Raw genomic sequence first — 16,290 nt, forward strand, 5'->3', positions numbered from 1 at the left:
ATTTTCTGCCAGACTGAATTTGCCCTCTTTTTGTCTTCTTTATCACAACCACTACTTTTTGTGAGCCATTTCTGTTTCCTGCAGCAGATTTTCTTTTTTAAAATGAACTCAGTCACTATTTTCTTCTGGGTATTTGTCTATCAGGTTACCAGAGAAGCCATGTGAAGTCTTGCTATTCTGCAGTTTTTTCTTTTCTTAAATATTGTGCATTTGCCTTCCCTGGCGATAATTTCTTTAGAGACATTAATCCATGCCAAGGAATGCCATCTGTTTTGTCATTTGATTTTACCCTCATCCGTCTTCTCAGTCTACCTTGCCTTACCCCCCCCCCCCCCCTTTTTTTTTTTTTTTCTCCCATCGTCTTCCCTGAATTACCGGGAACACTAGATGAAAATGGGTTTCTGATATCACCGTAACAGCCCTGACCCTGGCCAGCTCATCAGTCCCTCTGCTGTTGATTCATTTCACAAGCCTCTCAGCCTGCCTTCCCCTCAGATGAGCCGTCCCTGCTTTGACAAACACAAACGGATTCTCTGCACAACAAATTTTTTTTTTTTTTTTTTTTTTTTTAAACTCAACTGTTAAATAGACAGCCTGCAGTCTGTTGATAGTCATGTGAACAGCAGCGTATTGTGCCTCCTGCCTGGGTTGGGATGTGTTAAAATGAATGTTGCAGTCTATAAGTGGGCTTCTGCACAGCAGTGTTGTGACGAGTCGAAATATGTTACATATAATTTTATCAACTTACCATGGTGCATTTACTTAAGGGAAGACCACAGATTGTACACATCAACATGTTTTTCCATAACTGCATATGTATAAAGCTTTTCATGCCTCCAGAGGGAGCTACACAAAAATCTTATAAAGCACTACAAATTATGTCACTTTTCAGGCTGAAGACTGTTGTAAAGACCCCTATGATTCCTTATTTGGTGTATAGACCAAAGGTTATCTTTTTTTTTTTTTTTTTCCCCTTCCCCCACAGCTGAAAGTGCTCTTATGAAAAAGCCTGGTTGGGAATGCCTGAGAGTCCCTTGGAGACTCTGCACTAGCAGTATTAACTTTTTGACTGTTATTCAGCACCTTTACAAGTGTGATGTGATGGTTGGTTGGTATTGAATGTGTCCTGCCAGTCCTCCACTGTGAAAGCTGAATGTATTTTGGCTATTGGAAATCAGAAAAAACTGCAAATGCCCAGTGCTGAAAAGATGCTCAACCCCTTGTCACGGCACTGACGTTTTTAGAATCTGTAAAAAATGCGCCGCTCCCATTTCAAACTGTAAAAATGCTTTCCAGCTTAGGGGTAAACGCCTTTGATGTATTAGTGGAGTGATCAAACTGTCCATTAGAGAGAATTGCATAGAATAAAATATGAGCTCTGATATTATCAATTATAGTTTTTCTTTTACTTTTACTGTCATATAATTCAGGAATCTAGTGAATGTAATAAAAAGATATACTTAACACAGCTTTTATCATAAAATCAGTGACAGAAAATTAAATGACAGCTATTTACATAATCAAATAAGCCATTTTTATTTAAATTGGAAATATTTGTTTGTCAAATGTGAAAATGCTTTGTTTGTCTTGGTCCTTTGTGAGTGAATTTAAAATGCGTTGGCTTTGAACTATTAGTCTGACAAAATGAGCAATACACATTTTAATCACTTTTGCAAATTTGTAGTCCAAACAATTAACTAAAGAATAATCGAGAGCTTAATCAGTAATAAAACCATTTATTCGGGTCAAATCAGCAGCAACTGGTATTTGCTGTATTCTACACAGGTATGACAAGGAGGGGCACGCTATGGATGGACAGTCTCTGACAGAGGTGAAAGGTGGCAGCGGGGGAGGAAACACCAACTGGAAGTCTCTATCTGACGTTAAGACTGAGCATCTGGGACACGGAGACAAGGTACACACACGCACGGCTTTGTGTTGACACGCTTGAACATTAAAGATATGGTAACCCCAATATTGTTATTCAAGGTTGCCTCTTTGAAGATATTCAAGGACACACTGAAAGGCCGCTGTTGAATCCCAAACAATAAATATGAAATGCTCGCAGTCAAAATGCATTTGTTATTAAAAATCCAAGGTGCATGCTGCATTTCTGTATAGGCTTCTGTATTGTAGCTTTTACTTCTAGCTCTGCTTTGCAAACCTGAAGCAAAAAGGCTTTGGAATCGGCGTTGTATAAAAGCACTGCACCAACACGTACAGTGGGGCAAAAAAGTATTTAGTCAGCCACCGATTGTGCAAGTTCCCCCACTTAAAATCATGACAGAGGTCAGTAATTTGCACCAGAGGTACACTTCAACTGTGAGAGACAGAATGTGAAAAAAAAATCCATGAATCCACATGGTAGGATTTGTAAAGAATTTATTCGTAAATTAGGGTGGAAAATAAGTATTTGGTCACCTCAAACAAGGAAAATCTCTGGCTCTCACAGACCTGTAACGTCTTCTGTAAGAAGCTTTTCTGTCCCCCACTCGTTACCTGTATGAATGGCACCTGTTTGAACTAGAGATGGACCGATCCGATATTACGTATCGGTATCGGTCCGATACTGACCTAAATTACTGGATCGGATATCGGAGAAAAATAAAAAATGTAATCCGATCCATTAAATATCACGAAAGCACCTCACAAAACTTGCAACACACCGTAACTCACCTCAGGTTAGCACGTCGGAGCAGTATGCATCACGTGATAGAGCGGCTGTGGCATGCGGGACCTGTCGGTGGTCTGGATAGCATGTGGAGCTTCGCTAGCAACCCGGCATTTCATCTCCGACAAAGTTATCCCGAGAGAAGTAAAGCAAGTGTGTAAGTCCATCTCTGAATGTTTGTAAAGCATTCCTGCGTTAAGCTTAACAAGCGACTGCCTCTTCTTGCTGCTACTTCAATCATGAAACTGCTTAACGATCAGCTGATCGGCTTTTCTGTCGCGAGTCCGTGTCTCTAGTTTGCTTTTGGCCCACTTTGCACCAGAAAGAGGAAACCAGCGGCTGAACAACAGCAGCACGTTTAAGCTTGATCAGCTATTGTTAGAATGTATTTAATATTACTTTCTACTCGAGGATCTTTTTCTACGTAGCTGACGGCTGGTAACTGTGCAGGGGCGGATCTAGCAAAGTTTAGCCAGGGGGGCCGATAGGGCATTAACAGGGAAAAGGGGGCACAAAGACATACTTTTCTTTCTTATTCTCATTTAAAATGTCTAGCTTTTAATAAATAATTATCTGACAGCCAAAGTTTTAATTTGATGCAAAATGAATAGAAGTCCATTACTGTATATAGTAACTATTAAGTCTAATATACCCTAGTAAGCTATACTACTTTTTCCTTTGGGAAGGTACCATCTGTGCAGTCTGCAATTTTGTTGAAGAAAGATGTTGAATCTATTTAATATTTCTTGAAAAATAATTGATTTCTGTGCATTTTTTTTTTCACACTGCATCAAATTAAGGTTGATTACGTCGATTAAGCATCATGAGGTGGAGCGTGAGGGGTGGTTCCCTATTTTTTATTTATTTATTTTTGTTGTTGCTGGGAGTTGGAACCCTATTAGTTAGGTTGCTTAATATTTATGCTAAGTACTCTTTAAAATACCAGAATAGGGAGGATGGTGTAGGTTTAAGTTTATTAGATTGATCAGTATTGCTGTACTATGAAATATTTTTTTTTTGCATACAGGTATAACAGAATAGCTTTAGTGTAGTTGTTGTTTTAAACTTGAGTATGAACTTATACAAAATGCAGCAAGATATTTAAAAAACAGTTTTGTTGATTAAAAAACACCATATCGGATTCATATCGGTATCGGCAGATATCCAAATTTATGATATCGGTATCGGTATCGGACATAAAAAAGTGGTATCGTGCCATCTCTAGTTTGAACTCATCATCTGTATAAAAGACACCTGTCCACAGCCTCAAACAGTCAGACTCCAAACTCCGCCATGGCCAAGACCAAAGAGCTTTCGAAGGACACCAGGAAAAGTATTGTAGACCTGCACCAGACTGGGAAGAGTGAATCTACAATAGGCAAGCAGCTTGGTGTGAAAAAATCAACTGTGGGAGCAATCATCAGAAAATGGAAGACATACAAGACCACTGATAATCTCCCTCGATCTGGGGCTCCACGCAAGATCTCATCCCGTGGGGTCAAAATGATCATGAGAACGGTGAGCAAAGATCCCAGAACCACACGGGGGGACCTGGTGAATGACCTGCAGAGAGCTGGGACCAAAGTAACAAAGGTCACCATCAGTAACACACTACAACGGCAGGGAATCAAATCCCGCAGTGCCAGACGTGTTCCGCTGCTGAAGCCAGTGCATGTCCAGGCCCGTCTGAAGTTTGCCAGAGAGCACATGGATGATACAGCAGAGGATTGGGAGAATGTCAGGGCTCGCAAAATTTCAAAATCCCTGGTAGCCCTTCGGGCAGGCACTCTTCAGTTTTTGGTAGCCCAAAATAAATTTAAGTAGCCCGAATAAAAAAAGAGGACAATTTTATACATTTAAGTATAATATTGTAAAGGAAACAAAACATCAATCTAAAAATATTTAAAACACAAATTACAACAACAAATTACAATCATCAACTCAAATATTTGGTTCTAATTGAACAGAAATTTCTATGAACTTGCAAGAACTGTGTAGAACATGAATCAGTGTTCAGTAAGAAGCAAGTGGAACCAAGATCTAGTACATTTGCTTTTTGAAGTTTGCAAAGACTGCTAAATCTTGCCAATGGTAGTTGACTCTTTGCAACATAGTACGCTGTTCTAAACAGCTTTTTCAGGACTTCTTGTTATGCTTGGTCTGTTTTTAGTATGTTTTTTGCAATTGGTGTTTGTTCTGGGAAAGATACTGCAGACTGAGCAATGATGCATTTCTTACATTTCTCATGGGTTCTGATGGGGGTCTTTCTTAAAATGACTGGTCCCAGTAACAAAGGCGCTTGTTGACTCAGAAATCAAGGGAAACTCACAACACACCGGGCAGAACATTATGTTATTTAGCTCGTCATACTCCAGCCACATAAATTCTTTTGTCCATGAAACCAAAAAAGCTGCGCTTTCCTTTTGCCTCATAGTCTGATTTGTCATAACTTCTCCGATTTGTGGTAGGCTTTTCTTTGGCTGCCCCTTCTTCACCCTGACCTGTCTTGTTTGGCTCTGCAGAACTAAAATACCTGCGTAACTCCATCTGCTTTTACACATACTTACATAACGATCAGCAATTCTCTGCGCAATCAACATCTATCACATGTTTAAGCTTGCTGCAGGAGATTTCACTTGTCATGTTTGATAGTAAGCTAATGATTGATAAGACGATGCCAGAGGAATTGGTGCGCAATTAATCTGTGACTCACCAATCAGTGCTGCCGCTCTCTACACACAGTTCGCGCGATCGCAAAGTGAAAGTGAAAGCAAAAAACAAGCGCAAACTCAAACGCGATTTCAATGTGTCACATATTGACAGTGGCTCATCGATGACATAATTACTCAGCTACATTTGCGAAAGAATGCAAAAGCATTGACATATCTTTCCTTCCTATGATAGCCCGACGGGCAGAGCTGAGATGGATTTTGGTAGCCCGACTGGAAAAATCGCTAGCCCCGGGACGTCGGGCTAGCAATTTTGCGAGCCCTGAATGTCATGTGGTCAGATGAAACCAAAGTAGAACTTTTTGGTATAAACTCAACTCGTCGTGTTTGGAGGAAGAAGAATACTGAGTTGCATCCCAAGAACACCATACCTACTGTGAAGCATGGGGGTGGAAACATCATGCTATGGGGCTGTTTTTCTGCCAAGGGGACAGGACGACTGATCCGTGTTAAGGACAGAATGAATGGGGCCATGTATCGTGAGATTTTGAGCCAAAACCTCCTTCCATCAGTGAGAACTTTGAAGATGAAACGAGGCTGGGTCTTCCAACATGACAATGATCCAAAACACACCGCCCGGGCAACAAAGGAGTGGCTCCGTAAGAAGCATTTGAAAGTCCTGGAGTGGCCTAGCCAGTCTCCAGACCTCAACCCCATAGAAAATCTGTGGCGGGAGTTGAAAGTCCGTGTTGCTCGGCGACAGCCCCAAAACATCACTGCTCTCGAGAAGATCTGCATGGAGGAATGGGCCAAAATACCAGCTACTGTGTGTGCAAACCTGGTAAATACCTATAGTAAATGTTTGACCTCTGTTATTGCCAACAAAGGTTATGTTACAAAGTATTGAGTTGTATTTTTGTTATTGACCAAATACTTATTTTCCACCCTGATTTACGAATAAATTCTTTACAAATCCTACCATGTGGATTCATGGATTTTTTTTTTCACATTCTGTCTCTCACAGTTGAAGTGTACCTCTGGTGCAAATTACTGACCTCTGTCATGATTTTAAGTGGGGGAACTTGCACAATCGGTGGCTGACTAAATACTTTTTTGCCCCACTGTATGTGCGCTTAAAACCGAATCCTACAAAAGTTCCTAATCCTAATGCAATATAATACATTGCCTTGTGGGTGTCTCCTCCATAGCCCTGTTGTATGTTCTTGGTGAAAGTCACATTTAATTCTAGTGCTGATTAGATTCTACATTGGCTTTATTCTTTGCCCATTTGTAATGTAATTCCTTGCCCTCAAATAGGTAAAGTAATATATGTTCAATTTCCTCGTTTTTTTCATCAGTGCTGTTGAGGGAAATGGAGCTCAGTGAGGTGTATAAATTCTCCAAAATGGATAATGTGACCTGTGCTGAGATCTTAATTTGTGTAGTTTAACATAATTTAACACATTAGTAATCATCACAGTATGATGAAAACGCCCCATAAAACTGGGACAATTAATAGATGCAAGCAGTTATGAGGGGATCAATGAGAACAAGTTTGAGACTGTAAGGATTGATATTCTGGCTACGTGGAAGCTTAGGAAAGCAAGGAAATGCTTCAGACAAAGTACAGGAGTGAGACTGTTAAATAAAATATACTTTGTTTAAGGAGTAATTGTGTTTTAAATAGTGAGCATAAGTCAATTAGTAACTTGTTGATGGATTTAATCTTTCTAACATTTTTAACACAAATATTCAGCCAATTTCAGGTGAATTTCTTTTGGGCACATGATGAGGCTCTGTTTTGACAAATGAGGTTTGTCCGGTCTTTAACCCTCTGAGGCATCCTATACATAAGGGCATGGGGTCAGGCTTTCAAGGCCGCACCCAGAGAACTTTGTTGCAATTAATTGTTGCCGTCACAAAGTCTTTGTGTGCCACAACCTCAAGTTTCCACATTGCCCCTCTGCCCTTTCTGACAGCAAGTGGTCACCCTCCACTTGTTGGCTTGACATCCCATTTGTAAAAGCCAGTGACAGGGCCAAAAAAACAAGTTCTTCTGCCCTGTTCCTACTGGTCTGTCACACGTTAATTAAAGAGGTATTTACTTGATTAATTGGAGCTCTTGGAAAACTAGTAGAGGTTGGTGTCAGGGTTATATTTTTGCTCAATCAAAATAGTCAAGGGTTTAAAAAAAGAAAGCTTAGACATTTGCTGTGTGTTGAAACAAGATTTGTTTCCCCCGTATTTTCTCCCTGTCATTTACCTCATTCCTAAGGGCAAGTGACATTAAGTAACAATTGTCCTTGAGCTGGAAGTTAATTGAGGTGATTGTATGTCATGTAATAGCCATGGTCAGTATGAACAGAAGAGCAGTTTAAAAATCATATTTTTATTGCACTTTGCTCTTGTTTGTATTTAAGTTAACCAAGTTATTACAGACATTTTCATGGTTTTCTGACATCTGACTTGAACATTATCAGACATGGAAGGTCAGTTGCTTTGCCAAGGCACAGTTATTCATCCTTCATCAAACCATAGAAAAGCCAGACTTATGTTATGACAGGCTATTCTGAGGTTAGTATGAGGTGGGAGACTCTCCAAAAACAGTCAGCTTTTGGACTGCAACAAAGACGGAGAATAAAAGGACAACTAGAAACTAGAACTGTCAGGAGATTTGTTTCCATCGACTATGGCAAATGTCACTTGGTTGATGTTTTCCATGACAACAAAGAAAACTTCCTGGAAGCTGTTTACATGCAGCATGTTTCTCAAGTTTGAATCCGTGGAAAAGCAGCAGCTCCCTCAATAGTTGGCATTTGTGTTGCCATTAGCATTCTGGTTGGCAGTGTTGGTTATGCATCTGCTCCTTAAATGATAATAAGTTTATTTCTGACTATTCGCATATATCACTGCATAGTCCCAAAAATGCCATCTTAATATTAATTTTATCCTGTTTCTATTTTGGTTTGCATTAGTCAACATCCACAACACAAAGGTCATGAGAGTGAGACGTGATGAGTATGTCACAGTTACAATGTTTATACTTTTTTTTTTGGGTCTTTTGTTTAGGCTGACTACTACACCTGTGTAGCTACGATTGTGTTTCTGCGCAAGGAAAACTGTCTTTATCAGGCCTGCCCGAGCCAAGACTGCAACAAAAAAGTGGTTGACCAGCAGAATGGCATGTTTCGGTGTGAGAAGTGTGACAAGGAATTCCCCAACTTCAAGTACCGCCTCATCCTCTCTGTAAGTGATTCAGCGTGGGTCCCCCGAAAAGCTTCTGGCAGTCTTTTCTTTCTTTCTTTTTCTTTTTAAGCGATGGCATCCACTTGCAGAAACATATATGCCCATGCACACATTGAAAGATCGTTTTCGTTGAATCCTGAGTCAATGATTCTTCTAATACGTCTAATAAATAATCTAATAATACATCTAATAAACTACCAGGCATCAGATTGGTGAAGATTTTGTAAATTACATGTCATGTACAAGGAGGAGAACAGTGCAATGCAAAAGACTGCTGCAACTGTCACGAAGGTCTATCTGTAGCTCGACTGCAAAAAAATGTATTAAATCAGGTCTAATATGAAGTCCACTAACTAAAACTAGCACGTCACAAGTCTGCCACAACTGTGCACAGTCATTTGAAAGCGAGCTTCAAAGAACAATCAAATTGCTTCCAGCGAAAATGTTGTAGCTTTTAAAAAAAAAAAAAAAAAAAAAAAAAAAAAAGCCCATCCCTACCTTTATATTGCCTATTATATCCTGGGGCTCAATCCAATCCACCCCTTTTATGGCTCTCTCTGTGTTTAAACATATTCCCAATCTGCTCTTTGTGATTAAATTTAGAGATGTATAAATCCCATTCTGCAGTTTCTGTGACGCAGTGTAATGAAGACACATGTTGTATTCCCATTTTGCGTGGTTAGTTACGTTGGGTTAATTGCAGCAGCTTTCCCGTCGGCATTACCATTTTACACAAAACACAGACATGAATGCAAACAAACTGCATTTTTAAGTATAAAAGACAAACTCGGTGAGCAACAAGCAGTGAGAGGCATGCATCTGAAATAGGCTGGTTTTGTTTCGTACCACTCACCAGTTGACTTATAATTATTATTATTATTATTATTATGCTCAAGCTTTAGCTTAACCTGTGTGCGCGCGCGCTTTTGTGTTTGTGTCACACTTGCCGGGAGTACATAGGCTATCCACTAACTGTTACATTTTGTGAAAGGGTGTTTGTTTGATATAAGCCAGGCTACTCTGGTCAATAGTTGTTTATGCATTTAACTTTTTTTTCCCCCCCTTTATTACCGTCAGGCCAACATTGCAGATTATGGGGACAACCAGTGGGTGACTTGCTTCCAGGAGAGTGCAGAGGCTATCCTGGGCCAGAATGCAGCTTACCTGGGGCAGCTCAAGGACTCGGTGAGGCTTTCTCTGCTGAATGTAATACTTTCCTCAGGGAACGACCAGGGCAGAGCTAAACTTTAAGCTTCATGCTCCCCAAACATGCACACACATACGTTTCTGTAGACAAATGCAAATATGTCTGAAACCTGTGGTGCTTTGTTTCTTCTATTTATAATTACTTAGAAAAATCAAAGCTTTTTGTTTGTTTGTTTGTTTTGTCAGACACTTACTTTCCTTTGCACCCAAGACTGTTTGATGAAACTGGCTTTTGATTAAAGGATTATATCTGAACTTTTAATTAAAATTCAGAATGAAGCTGCCTTCGATGAGGTCTTCCAGCATGCCAACTTCAACACTTTTGTCTTCCGCAACAGAGTGAAGCTGGAAACGTATAATGTAAGTAAAAATTTTGTGGTAGTGTGAAAAAATGCCCAGGGTTTTGTCGCTGCAGCACAGTGTCAGACAGACCACATGCATTTAGAGAGAAAAAAAGAAATCTTGAGAAAAATGAGGCCGTGTCTCTGCGTCCCTGAACTACTGAAACTTCACAGCGGGAACATAAGAGGTTCTGGTTGTTTTTGTTGTTCTTCTTTTTAACATGGGAGAGTTTTCCCATTTTGACTGGCAGAACTGCGTCTTAAAAAAAAAAAAAAAAGAGAAGCCGTCAGTGTTTGTCCTGGGATGCTGCTCATTTTCAGTGGCTTTGTGAAGGATGCACACACAGATTAGCTGCGGTCAGTATTTCCTGTAGGCCACACAGATAGAGGTTTGTTTTGAGGGAAGCACATAAAAGAATTGATTGGGCTGGGACTCTGAGCAGGAAGTCTGGAGCCAAGCCAGAGACTGCATCCGCCTTCAACACACAAAAAAGGGCCACTGTGTCTGTCACATTCAGCTCAGCATCCTAACTGCCAATGGCACTGCTACAAGCATGTATTGGCTTCTGTCTCCAAACCCCATATTCCTTCAACAGAGACACCTGCAACCCCTCTTTGAGTTTATTTTCTACTTCTCAGCGCTACAATCCAGCCATTGTGTCATGCTCTCACACATTGTTGTGTACTTTGATTTATAGGCTTGATGTGGGACAAAGCAGGTTCTTAACAGTTGATAACAGTCCGCTGTAACACAGTGTGACTTGCATATTGACCGGACCCCTCTAAAGAGCATCATCAGAATATTTTAGGGAATTACACTCTTCGTTTTAACTGAATGAAGTTCCCCCGTAAGGAGTGTAATAAAATTACCTTCTGTAATGCCAGTAAGACAGTGAAACACACCATCAGCACATTTAAAGGTCAGTCTAGCTATATCACATGTTAGAATAGAATCCATCACATTTTTAGCCAAATACACAGATGCGATGCAGTGCAATTATTCAAATTAAACTTAAGAAGGTAATCAAGCACTGGCAATTTAGATAATTATTGGATTGTTTCAGCAATTAAGGACTTATTAAGTATCGTTGCCATCATATCCTTTGTATTTTATAATGCTGGTTAAAGAAAATGAAAAGTTTCATCTCATACTGTAGGAAATCCTTTCCCATTTTATTGCTATTTTTTATTACATCTTTCTCCTTTTATTTAAATTTTTTTTAACTGGTACAAAAAAATTTTTTTTTTTAAAAATGTATATGTACAACAAAGTAGAGCGCCTTCTCTGATTATCACACTATTTAATGGTTGTACAGTTAAAACAGAGTGTGAAGGAGATATGTTTGGAATTAACGATGCGAACAAACTCAAATTAGAATGAAACTCATACTAAAATAAAAAACAAAGACAGGGTTGTGGGATGTTGCTGGTGTCAAAGTCAAAACCTGAGGTTGCCATTATTAATCTCATTGAACTACATTTCTATGCATAAGGTCTTAAATAAATGATATTATTGTCCTTTTAAGCGCAGTATGGGGGCTGTGTAATACTATGATTAATTGGTGAAACTTCTTAATTATATTTATCATGCAAAAAATGTTATGCATAATTTAATTTAATGTAAATCTGTAGATTAAATACTTTGATCAATTGTTTATTTGACCTCATAAATATTTCAAGTCAGTACTTGACCTTTTACTTGCCTGGAACCAAGTAGCTCTAGAGTTTTTATTGTAGCTTTTCTCCCACATTGATCACTACTATTCCAGTTTTAAATAGAAATAGCTGGATTTGAAGGGATATCTCCCTTATTTTGCCCTCATGAGTTCTGTCTGATGGGATGTGGTCCTCTCTTATCACACACTTTGGGGCTTTAGTGCAAGGTGAGGGGTGTGAGTTTAGAGGGGAGCCAAGTGGTTTCTGGCACTGATTGGTCTCAGCACAGCAGGCTTTTTACTCCACCACTCCAAACTGGATGAGTTGCACTCATCCATTTTCCAGTCTGGAAGGAACTACTGGTATAACACTCTCAGGATAAACAGACTGTATATAAAAGGACATATCTACCATGATGTCAACTGTTGGTAGTTGAAGTTCAGTCTGTCACCTGAGGGACATTGCATGCACATAGTAAAAACTTGCCAATCACAAAGTAGCCCTGGAGTAAAGCAAATGAATTGCCCAGTCTTGCACTATGTGAGACTACGTGACTCTTATGGGGACAAAAAGAGCATAATGTTGTAATAAATAGGACTGAAGTCTTTCTAGGAAAGCGTTTACTGGGGTTGTAGGTGAGCAGTGCACTTGTTCTCCTATAGTAATCTCTTCACAGTACATGACTTTTCTCCTAGCCAGATGAGTCGCCCCTGCTGGTTTTTGGAGAGAGTGAAGGTTTTACACACTTTGCATTGGTTTTAAGAGTGGAAAGCTGTGTCCACCTTTTTATGTGGGATACGTGGAGTGTGTTCATTAGCCTTCAATTTTTGTTACAGTTTAGGCAGAACTGGTACAACTGCTTTGTGTTTAATTGATGAACTTTACTTTTCGTGATAATTAAATAAAACACCCATATTTATATCTGAACTTCTTGCTTTTAGCATTTGTGAAATTTGGCCTTCCTGTGCTAAAATGTGCACCGTGCAGGGCTCCCCTAGGTCCTTCTGCCCTGATTCTAACATCAATTTCCATTCATATGATTAAATTTGAGCAGTTTGAGGTCGCTTTATATTTGTCTGCATATTTCACTTACAAAAAAAACCAAGCATTAAGATCTAAAAGGATTTATTTTTTCTTAAAGAATTGGGTTCATATCCAAAGAAAAATGGTTTACTTTTCACCCACTTAAGCAACAGATGATCAGCGGAGACAAAAGGAGTGTAACCACTGTTTAAATGCAGAGAGTAATAGCCCTGGTAGAACGGCCTTCCCCTGTCTAGACAGCTATGGAGATGTCTAAGGCTTTAAATGTTCGACTCTGTCTTTCATTGGTAATTAATTACCGTATTTCCCGGACTACAAAGCGCACCTGAATATTAGCCGCACAAGCTAAAATCAGGGGAAAATCCTGTTTTGTACATACATTAGCCGCACCTGACTAAAAGCCGCAGGTGTTTCAATGTTGACTTATCATATGTAAGAGAATATGCACAAAGGGAATTGTCAGGAAAGAGATGGCTGTTTGGAGACACACCCCTTTTATTAATATTTTGAAAAACAAGTTATGGGTACATATTTGCACATGTAGTACATAACAGTAACCTACAGCACACCAGAAAAATAGATTCGGACTACCTTTTAGGCTCAGGCGCAGTGACACGGCTGTAACAAGAAGAAAAGTCAGTCATTCACCATCTTTCTCTTCTTCCTGCGCTCTAAAACCACCAAAGTCCTCTTCTCCAGTGTCGGATACAAACAGGCTCAGGATGGCTTCGTCATCCACTCTCCGCTTCTCTCCTTCGTTGTCACTTTCAAAACCAAAGAAATCCTCGTTGTCAGTGTCAGAGTCGAACACCCTCAGAAGGGCCGTGGTGGTGTCCTCCTCTCCATCATGCAGCAGTCCAGCCCTTCAAAATCCGTTGGTGATCGTGGATGTTTTCACACTTTTCCACGCTGTCAGAATCCACCGGTGGAGTTGGGCATAACTTGCTTTTCGCAAGTTTATCGCCGCTCGTCATCCATGCCTCCCGCTGAATGCGTAGCGCTACTTTGAAGTTTGTTTTTCGCGCTACTTCGTACGGCACTACGTTGCCTGGCGGACGGACATGTGACTAACATACCACTCTTGAACCCTGATCCTTCCGCCAGGCAACGTAGTGCCGTACAACAGCGGAACAAACAAAACAAATCGTCTTATGATATCACAAAAATCATGGAAAATCCATAGAAAAGCCGCACCTGACTAAAAGCCGCAGGGTTCAAAGCTTGTGCAAAAAGTAGCGGCTTATAGCCCGACAATTACGGTATATTACATAATGATTTTTAGTCGTTAGGAAAATCTTGTTGAAAACATTTACCATGGGATAAATGCCAAAGTCCAAATGGCTCTATATATTTATACAGCCATTTGGAGATATATCTATCTATATCGATAGAGACAGATATATATTGATCTGTCTGTCTTTGTTGTATAGATGGATATCTATATATGATATAGAGAAATGGAGATATATATATGTGTATACGTACATACATCTATCTGTTGGACTTGATTTTTTTTTTATGCCATTTCTCATATGAATGTCATTTTCTTTCTGACAGGATGAATCGAGGATTAAAGCTACAGTGATGGATGTAAAGCCTGTTGATCATAAAGAGTATAGCAAGAGGTTGATCCTGAACATAAGGAAACTGGCGGCTAACCACTAGGAACCTTTGACAAGTGTTCTAGTTTTGTTTGTCCTTGCAAATCTTTCATTTTCTGTACCAAAAAAAGGCTGTCACTGTGTTGTAGTTTTTGCTTACCAATCAGCTAGGTCAAAATGATCTTTTGGTACTCTTTGTCCTTTTGTCATGATCATATAAAAAGGATCTTTTCTTTTTTTGTTATTATATGAAGTCAGAAGAGAGAGTGGGTCAGTAAGGCACAAAAGAAGAAATCACCACAGTGTCTGTCTTAAGTAAGCCACCTGTTTATGTGTATACTGTGGTCATGTGGAGGTGGTAGCTGCTTTTAAGCAGAAAACCAGCAAAGTAGCAAGCACTCCTTTTCACCCTCTGACGTGCACTTAGAATGGCAGGGCTGGACCTGCACATGCCAGATAAGACCATTTGCTTTCCCACTCTTTCTTTTTTATTTTATTTTTTCCTCCTCCGACTCTCACATACTTGCAAACATAAGCACATACACACATGTGCAGTGTGGGCCTAATGGGAAATGTACTACGTTCTGTTTTGTGTTAAGTAGAGACATATTTGTGTCCACTGTGTGTTTCACAGATTCTGTAGTTTTGTTTATTTGTGATAATTATCAGTCGGAATAAAGATATTTGTAATCACATTAAAAAAAAAGTGTATTCCTGTTAAGTATTGTGCATAATTAATGCAAAACAATAGTGCTTGGAACACCTGATCCTGGGCTGAACCCCCCCCCCCCCCCCCCCATTTTTCTCGTTTTTTTTTTTAATTTGTTTTTTTTTTTTTTAAATAGTAAACATCAATAATGTGTGCGCCCCCCGCCCCCAGTGTGCATTCAGGGGATTTATGCGAGAGCTGGTAATGCCCTCAATCTCCAAAGGTTTTGCTCAGATGTGCAACAGATTCCCTGCAAACTTCACTTTCATGTTCTATTAAAGCAGAACATCAGTGAGGCTGCACCTTCCCATTTTTCTTGTGATATTATCTAGTTTCTGTTGATCGTTTCTGTTGCCTGTAGTGTGTTGAAATGGATCGACCTGTCTTTAAATGGTAAGGAAAGGTAAGTTTTACTTGGAGGGGAAACATGCTTGGAGACATGGATTAGGTTTACTATAACCAGACCCCTCCATTTCTTTCCAGGTAGCCTTTTAAAAAACAAACAAAAAAAAAACTCTATTCCTTTTCATTTCAGTTATTAGTGCTTTTCTAGATGTTGCAGTACATTCAGAGTATTTTCAGAGCAACACAACTTGGATGTAGTGTCAGATGGTGTCAAATATAGACAGTAATGCTTTATTCTGTTTAGTCTACCAAACACAAAGACATTGGGGCTTTTAAGGCATCCAAACTGATTTTTGTTTTTTATTCATGTGCTTGTGCACTACTGTTGAGGATGAGGTTTGTAGATCTTGCAGCATCTCTGGGGACTTTGTTGTGGTGAGGTGGCATTGTCCTTGTTTACATCTGCTGCCCCATAAGCTTTTGTGAAAAAGAACTTGTTATGTTATTGGCTAAAGTAAAATAACCAGGTAATTTAATTCTCACACCTGTTTTCAAGTTGAGATGATTACATAGTTCCAGGCAAAAAAACAAAACGTAAAACATCGTAATCTGTTTATAACTGGATTTCTTACTTATTAGACTGATAACACAAAGTGGACTGAATTAGATTCGTTACCCAAGAATAAGCTGCAGTTGCAGCTTTATTAGCAGTGGGTGAGTATGGCTGGGCAAAACGTTTGTGACCGATAATCAGTCAAAAGACCCATTTCTGGTTCGAACAGCTCCATCGGGCACAGTTTAA

At 39.6% G+C, this 16,290-nt stretch overlaps 1 protein-coding gene across 2 annotated transcripts in view; it reads left to right on the forward strand.

Annotated features, from left to right (window-relative positions):
- rpa1 (replication protein A1) overlaps window positions 1-15,140 on the forward strand; it is a 35,648-nt gene extending 20,508 nt beyond the window's left edge. For both annotated transcript variants that reach the window (XM_080888290.1, XM_080888289.1), the window contains exons 13-17: window positions 1,786-1,915; window positions 8,410-8,586; window positions 9,664-9,771; window positions 10,066-10,152; window positions 14,391-15,140. In XM_080888290.1, the coding sequence (XP_080744416.1) occupies window positions 1,786-1,915; window positions 8,410-8,586; window positions 9,664-9,771; window positions 10,066-10,152; window positions 14,391-14,498 (610 nt within the window). In that variant the 3' untranslated portion in view covers window positions 14,499-15,140. The remainder of the gene's footprint in view (window positions 1-1,785; window positions 1,916-8,409; window positions 8,587-9,663; window positions 9,772-10,065; window positions 10,153-14,390) is intronic.
- Window positions 15,141-16,290: the final 1,150 nt, after the last annotated feature.

This window comes from Rhamphochromis sp. 'chilingali' (genome assembly GCF_963969265.1).
Source record: "Rhamphochromis sp. 'chilingali' genome assembly, chromosome: 8".
NCBI lineage: Eukaryota > Metazoa > Chordata > Actinopteri > Cichliformes > Cichlidae > Rhamphochromis > Rhamphochromis sp. 'chilingali'.